At 43.0% G+C, this 7897-nt stretch overlaps 1 protein-coding gene across 1 annotated transcript in view; it reads right to left on the reverse strand.

The window, feature by feature from the left end:
- Positions 1–938: 938 nt before the first annotated feature.
- LOC114616997 (TBC1 domain family member 1-like) overlaps positions 939–7897 on the reverse strand; it is an 8056-nt gene continuing 1097 nt past the window's right edge. Inside the window, exon 2 of the mRNA XM_028762509.1 lies at positions 939–2659. Coding sequence (XP_028618342.1) covers positions 1189–2659 — 1471 coding nt within the window. The 3' untranslated portion in view covers positions 939–1188. The remainder of the gene's footprint in view (positions 2660–7897) is intronic.

The raw sequence follows: 7897 nt of genomic DNA on the forward strand, positions 1-7897 counted from the left end.
TCCAAAAAGTTTTAATTCCCAGAATACAACTATCCAAGACTGACCACGGTTTATCAGTTATATATATTAACAAGTTATATATATCAACAGTGTAAGAAAATATAATAATAATTATCTTTTATTAACAAGTTATATATATCAACAGTGTAAGAAAATATAATAATAATTATCTTTTTTCATAACTTCTGAGAAACTAATCTCTCAAGATTTTTTTTTTTTACAAACTACCAGAGCCACAATTCGTAACTCACTTTGTAGTACATCTATTTGACCACAAGATGTCGCCAAAGGAACAAATATGCATCAGGAATCCTTGCAAAACAGCAAGATTACCCCCACCCCCTCCTTCCCACAGAAAGCTAAGAGATAGCACATTTTAGAGGCCACCTTCCCAGTTCTGAGGAAAAATAGATCACAGACTCTTTTAAGAAATTATCACATCCATAGAAAACAATGTGTATACACAACCGTGATCACAATTTCCAGAAGTTTTACAGGACCTAGAACTTAAATCCTTCCTTACCACTATATGGCTCCTCTTCTAGCCTTCCGCCCATCTCTACAGCTGAGCATATCTCTTGCCTCATAAAGAGAACAGAACCTGGCCCTAAATCTTCCGGTTTTCCCACTTCACCCTCCATCTTCCTTTCATTGCGGCGGAGGTCAGACTTGCAGAAATCAGCTCTCGCCTTCCACTGTGTGGGTTTGGGGAATTGAACTTACATTGTCAGTTGTGGCAGCAAACCTGCTTAACTATGGAACCATCTCTTGGGCCAGATACCATTTCTTTTCACTGAATGTTAAATTACCCTGTTCCGGATCTGTTCCACCCTGACTTCTGCCAAAGTTTGTACCTTCTGGGTGCCAATTTTATACCCACTTACTTTTCTGATATTTAGAATAGCATAAGGTCTTTATTTTATTTTTTTTGGAACCATAAATGTAATTTATTCATGTCCATGCCATCTAAAGCTACAACAACCAGGACTGGAAAGGGGACGAATTAGAACCAAAAACAACAATAACTGAGACTTTTGTCCTCCAATTCCAAGTCTGAGCTCAAAAGAATCTACAGGCTGGTCAGCCAGTTTCCTCCCTGAGAAGTTCTCTCTTCTCTGCCTCTGCCTTCCGTCTCTCTTGATTAAGGCCTGGACAGTGTTAGTGGTGCGCAGTCTCTCCTGGCAGCTGTCAGTCACCTGTAGGTTCCAGCAGGGTGCAGTCTGGCTCTGGAGTGCTGGGCTGGGCGCCTTGCCTCCGCAGCTCTTCCACCATCTGCAGCAGGGCGGAGCGCTCCACCTCCAGTGTCAGCGCAGCCTGCTTCAGCTTACTCTCGCTGGTCAGAAGCTTCTCCACCGTGGCTTCAAGGCTTTGGATCCTAGCATTTGCCACCTGCAATTGTTCCAGGAGGTCAAGGTTCTGTTTGCGCAAGCTGCTGTTAGTTTTCTCCAATTTATCCATTCTTTGGTTGTCACTGAGAGGAGAGGAATCAATAAGTTCTTCTTGGAGCACATGGTACTCAACCTCATAGGCTTGAAGCTGTTTGGCGATGTCCATCTCAAACACCTGACTGATGGTCTTCTCCATCTGCACCAAGCCCAGGTTGGGGAGTGTGTTCTTTATGAAGTCCACTATGGTTTCCAGGTTCTCATGCTGCAGAATCAAGGGCTTATGGCTCCCCAAAAGACTTAAAGCTACTTTAAATATGACCTCTGATCCCTGAAGGAAGATCATATCAAAGACTCTGGCTACAAAGCCAAGTGGGAACTGGGAGGCGAAGACGGTGAGAAACCAGGGAGCTGCGTAGAGGCTGGGGCCAATCTCGTGCTCTTCCAGGTGGTTGTAGAGGTCTCTGTGGTAATCATGGAGGAGCCGTGACAACTGGTACATCTGGATCTGTAAAATAATCATGTCCGGCCGATACTGTTTCCGCAGACCCATGTCAAACATCAGGAACTTGAGCATCTTGAATGCCTCTTCCTCACTCATATGAAGAAGCAAAATGCCTGCTACAAAGCTGAGACTTTGACAGTATCCAACTTCCTGGTCCAGAAGTGAGTAGGCCTTCAGAATGTTGTAAAGTGACAGCTGACCTGCTCCAAGCTGGGCAGAGAAGTATGGATGTGTTGGAAATGTTCGCCCGAGGTCTATGAGAATGGCATGCTGCTGGGAGGTCAGCTTCTTCAAGAGCTCTTTGTAGGGCACATCCTTTGGCTGTTGTTTACTAGGAAATGGATGTTTAAGGTGGAACTGCTCAGCTAGAAACTTCCAGATCTCACCCCGGTGATGACGTGGCACACCTTGTCCGACAGCTGAGTGTACTTTTTCCATGTCAAACTTAATTTTGGATCTTCCCGGAGTGCTAAGCATCTTTTCCCACACTGTAGTTACTTCTTTAAGACACGGAGTGATTTCTTCATAATCAAGCTTCAGGCGTTTGTTGAGCAAATCATTCTCAGAGGCTTGTAGCTTCTGATTCTCCTTCTCCATCCTGAGCAGCAGGATCTGTTGCAAGATGGCCTTTTTCCACAGTTCTCGGAGCTCCCGGGAGCTCCTCTTCTTTTCCTCCTGCACTGGGCCAAATGGTCTGTCTTCACACACTGGTTCCAAAGGGGAGCGTGGAGGGAGCTCTCCCAGCTCTGAATAGTAGTTCGTAGTCCAACTAACCCACAACAGACAGCTGTGGAGGGGAAGTCCGAGAAACTAGTTGCTCAGTCCAATGAGGTTAGTTGTTTCAGCTGATCTTTTGTAGTAGTTTCCAACAGATGTGCTGGCAAGTAAATGATGCAGGCAGGCCAAGGTCTTTATTTTAAAATACAAAAAGCCAAAGGCTATCACACAGACATATCTCATGAACACTCATGGTTGTCTAACATATGCTTTCTGAGTTTATATGTAGTCAGTGCTTATAACAATAGTTATATTTGTGTGTGTGTATGTGTGTGTGTGTGTGTGTGTGTGTGCACACCATGGGTGGTGTTCCTCAGGCCCTGTTTACCTTGGAGAAATAGTCTCTGGTTGGCCTGAGGCCCACTGATTAAGCTGGGGTGGCTGGCTAGAGAGACCCAAGGATCTGTCTGCCTTTGCTTCCCCAACACTAGCGTTACAAGGGACCAACAGGTAGATTCCAGGCATCAAACTCAGGTCTTGCTCATGCTTGCAAGGTAAGCACATTACCAACTGAGATATCACCATAGCCTCCTTGTCTTTTTCTTTTTTAAAAATTGCTTTTCGTAATGGTATATATATTTACTGGACTGGATAGTTCTGTTACCTTGACACAAGCTGAGTCATCTGAAAGGAAGAAACCTCAATTAAGAAAATGCCTCAAAAGATGTAGCTGTAGTTAAACCTATAGAGCAATTAGTGATTGATGAGGAAGGGTAGCTCTGGATTCTATAAGAAAGTAGGCTGGGCAAACCATGATGAGCAAGCCAGTAAGCAATGCTCCTCCACGGCCTCTGCATCAGCTCTGCCTCCAGGTTCCTGCCCTGCTTGAGCTCCTGTCCTGACTTCCTTCAGTGATGAACAGTGATGTGGAAGCATAAGCCAAATAAACCCTTTCCTCCCTACGTTGCTTTTGGTCATGGTGTTTCATCAGAGCGGTGGTAACTGCAACTAAGGCAATCACCATCTTATGTAAATTGTTCCATGGCTAGCTATTTCATTCTCTATAACTTTACAATCTCTTTTTTTCTCTTTCATCCAAAGACATGGTTCTTAATGAGCTGAATTATCCATAAAGATGTTGTAGCTATGCTGGTCTGGGCACAACTTTTGAACTCTATTTTACTAGGTTTGAAATGACACCTAGAAATCTGTGTGCTTAGGAAAGTCCTATCTGTGACTGAAAGTATAAAACTAAAATGTATGTTTAGTCGGTTGTAACCTGTATGACTGAGGCTGGAGAGATGGTTCAGAGGATGACACTGCCATCTCAGGGTGGAGTCTTCTTCTGTGTGGTGAAATAGCTTAGGAACAGGTAGTGGAGGCTGCTGTACATTTGAGACTGAACTTTAAATGCTGTGCTTGTCAGTGTTATGTTTACCACACAGAGGCAAACGTGGGAGTAGATAGAACAGCATACTCAACAGAGCTCATGAGGAAACAAACAAACTGGAAAGTTGGTAGGAAGAAATGATAAGAAATGAAATATTAAAAGCAAACAAAAAGGTAATGACAGAAAAATGCTGGAGAGAAGGCAAGATCATACAGGATCCAGAGGAAAGGTCTAAATTCAACTGAAGTTTAGCCCAAGACTAGAAGGAAACAGAGGATGACCTAGGTCAGTATGCAGAGATAATGACAGATAAGACATTGTCTGAGAATTTTCTAGAACAAAAATTAGATCAGGCTGACCCTGAGGTGTCTAAAACCTGCCTGAGTTGACGATACTCTAGCAAAATCAGGTTATGCTGGAGCTCATAGAATCCCAGCCACAGAGGCATAGAGCAGAGTGTGCTTCCTGGACGGCTGAGTCCACCCCATGAGATTCACAAACCGAAGACTAGGTGCAAAGACTTTGGGAGTATGTTGGATTTATATACAACTAATGTTAATGGCATTCCTAGTGTTTCTAATCTCTGTTGTGGTAAGCAATGAAACCCTTGGAGGAAGACTGAGCTTCTCTCCCTGATAGCAGGGGAAATAGACTGTTGCGTTTCATACCTCAAGTGACCTGAGAGCAAAAACCCATAGGGTGAAATGAGAGAGTGTGGCTACCAAAGAAGGGGGATGTGGGTGGCGTCTCTGAGGCTGTGGTGGCATATTTTATGTCATTCATTCATTTACTTATTTACTTGTTTATCTACCTGTGTAACCCTGGCTGTCCAGGAACTCGGTTTATAGACCAGGCTGCCTCCTGAGGGCTGGGGCTAAATGTCTATGCCACCATGCCTGGCTGGCATTTTTTTTTTTAGTTTTAATAGCAAACAAGTAGCTGGGCAGGTGCTGTGATCAGACCCTGGTCCACACAGTACAGGACGCTGGTACTCTCACCTGTTACTTCTACTCCCCAAGCCTCGTTAGAAACAAGGCATCTTAGGCTTGAATCTCTGTTTCCTGGTCACACTCAGTTGCTGAAACCAAACCAAACCAAACCAAATCAAACCAAACCAACCGACCAAACAAACAACATGCTGACCAAAACTTCTTTGGGGGAAAAAAAGAATTTATTTGGCTTATACTTCCAGGTCACAGTTTATTATTGAGAAGAGTTGGAGTAGGAACCCAAGCAGGAAATTGAAGCAGAAAACACGAAGGAACACTGCCTGCTGGCTTGCTTGATGTATGTTTAACTGGCTTTTTACATAGCCTGGGACAACCTGCAAAGGGAATGGTGTTGCCCACAGTGGCCTTGGGCCTCTTACACCAATTAACAATGAAGACATTCTTTCCACAGACACGCCCACAGTCCAGTTTGATCTGGGTATTTTCTCAATTAAGGCTGCCTTCTAAGATGACTGGGTCAGGTGGCTGTGTCAAGTTGACAGTTAAAACTAGCTAGGACACTCTGAGTATTTTTCAAAATCTCATTTAACAATTCAATAAAAAAGTCAGTGTTGGGAGTGGGGAGAATGAGGATGTGTTGATCAAGGGGTACTAGGCTGTCCCTAGCTCTGAGAAATAAGGTCTGGTGTTTACTGCGTATTTATTGTATATAGTTCTAAAAGCTGAAAGAGAGCACAGAAAATGTTTACACAGATCGCAGCAGTTGCTGTAGCTGCTTCACAGCCCCTGTCGGGACTCCAGCCACCATACCCATGCTCCCAGGTCATCAATGCACAGGCGTATCTCCTTCTGGCTCTACCATGGTTAAGAAGACACAGCCAGATGTACTTGATTTCTTAGGAGCCAACAAAATAGGATTTGAAGAAAAAGATATCGCAGCCGGTGAAGACACTGGGAAGTGCAAGAGAGAAAACGTACCTGGAAAACAGTTGGCTTGCCATAGGGTGCCCCTTGCCGCTGCAGACTTTCAGTGAAAGCCACATACCTTTTTATTTTTTCAAATCCCAAGAAACCAATATCATATATATATATATATTAAGGATTGGTGCATGTGGTGGTTTGAATATGCTTGGCCCAGAGAGTGACACTATCAGGACTATTGGGACGTGTGGCCTTGTTGGAGTAGGTGTAGCCTAGTTGCAGGAAGTGTGTCACTGTGGGGGTGGGCCTTGAGACTCTCCTTTTAGCTGCCTGAAAGACAGTCTTCTTCTAGCGACTTCGAAGATGCAGAACACTCAGCTCCTTCTCCAGCACCATGTCTGCCTGCATATTACCGTGCTCCTGTTAAATTGATAATGGACTGGACCTCTGAAACTGTAAGCCAGACCAATGAAATGTTTGCCTTTATAAGAGTTGTCTTGGTCATGGTGTCTCTTCATAGCAATGGAACCCTAAGACAGACAATGCACTACCAAAAAATTAATTTTGTCACATTATAAAATTATGAATACAGGTGCCAGAAAGATGGCTCTGTAGTTAAAAGCGTTGGCTGCTCATCCAGGGGATCCAGGTTCGATTCCCAGCACCTACAAGCAGATCATCACTATCTCTAACTCCAGTTCCAGAGGATCTGACCTCCTCTTCTGACCTCCAAGAGTACCTGGCAGGCATGAGGTACACAGACATGCATGAAAGCAAAATAATCATAAACATAAAAGAAAAATTTAAAAATTAAAAAAGAATACTTAATTTTCTTCAAAATATGTCAATATGTTCTGCTTCACTGCACTCAAATAACATGAGTAGAACACACAATTTTTAGAACCAGCAGTGGGGCTGGCACCTCATCTCAGCTACCAAGCCTGGAAACCTGAAGTTTGATTCCCAGGACCCACATAGTGAAAAGAGAAAGCCAGCTCTCCAATGTTGTCCACTGACTTTCACGTGGGTGCCATGGCAACACACAGTCACACAAAAGAAAGAAAGAAAGAAAGAAAGAAAGAAAGAAAGAAAGAAAGAGACAAATAAATAAATAAACAAAATGTTCATGTAATATTTTAAAAAAGAAAAGCCATTGGTTTTAAACACATTTTGTTTTTTATTTTAATTATATTTTTATTTGACCCAATTTACCTAAAATATTGTCATTTCATATAATAATACAAAAATTAGTGAAATATTCTACATTATTTCTTACATTCTAAGTCTTTTTGTTTGTTTTTTGTGTTTTGTTTTGTTTTGTTATTTACTGTTCTGTGTTTTGTTTTGTTGAGATAGGATTTCTCTGTGTAGCCCTGGCTGTCCTAAAACTTGCTCTATAGACCAGGTTTACCTCTAACTCAGAGATTCACTAGCGTTTGCCTCTGCCTCCCAAGTTCTGGGATTAAAGGCATGTGTCACCACCACCAGGGACATTCTAAGTCTTGAACTCTAGTGTACATTTTACCTCATTGATTTAGTTTGAGACAGGGTTACAAGTATCCCAGGCTGGTAGAATATGATCAACAATGACCTTGACTTTTAAAATCACTGCCTCTAACTTCTGCCTTAGGCATGTTATCTACAAAGACAAGACCATATGTTTGGAAATAAATATACTTTAAAGTGAAGAAAAACCAGTATTTTAAATTTTAAAATTCTAGAAATAGAAACACAACAACAAATCAAGCTATCCCTGCCCTCTTTTTAAAAACGCCGGCACGTTATACACAGTGGCAAGCTGTTTTGAGCAAACTGAATAAACAGCAGGCAGGGAGTCCCAGAAAATCCAGGCTGGCACCCTCGAGGCCAGATGATGTCCAGATATGCTGCCAAGTGGGGCAAAGTTGAAATTTCTGTGCGTGGTGAGAGTGGAATGTGACACCTCAGCCTACTGAGGCATAGGGCTTCTCTCTCTCTCTCTCTCTCTCTCTCTCTCTCTCTCTCTCTCTCTCTCTCTTTCCCCCCCCCC

The sequence above is a fragment of the Grammomys surdaster genome, unplaced genomic scaffold (assembly GCF_004785775.1).
Source record: "Grammomys surdaster isolate TR1022 unplaced genomic scaffold, NIH_TR_1.0 133, whole genome shotgun sequence".
Lineage (NCBI taxonomy): Eukaryota > Metazoa > Chordata > Mammalia > Rodentia > Muridae > Grammomys > Grammomys surdaster.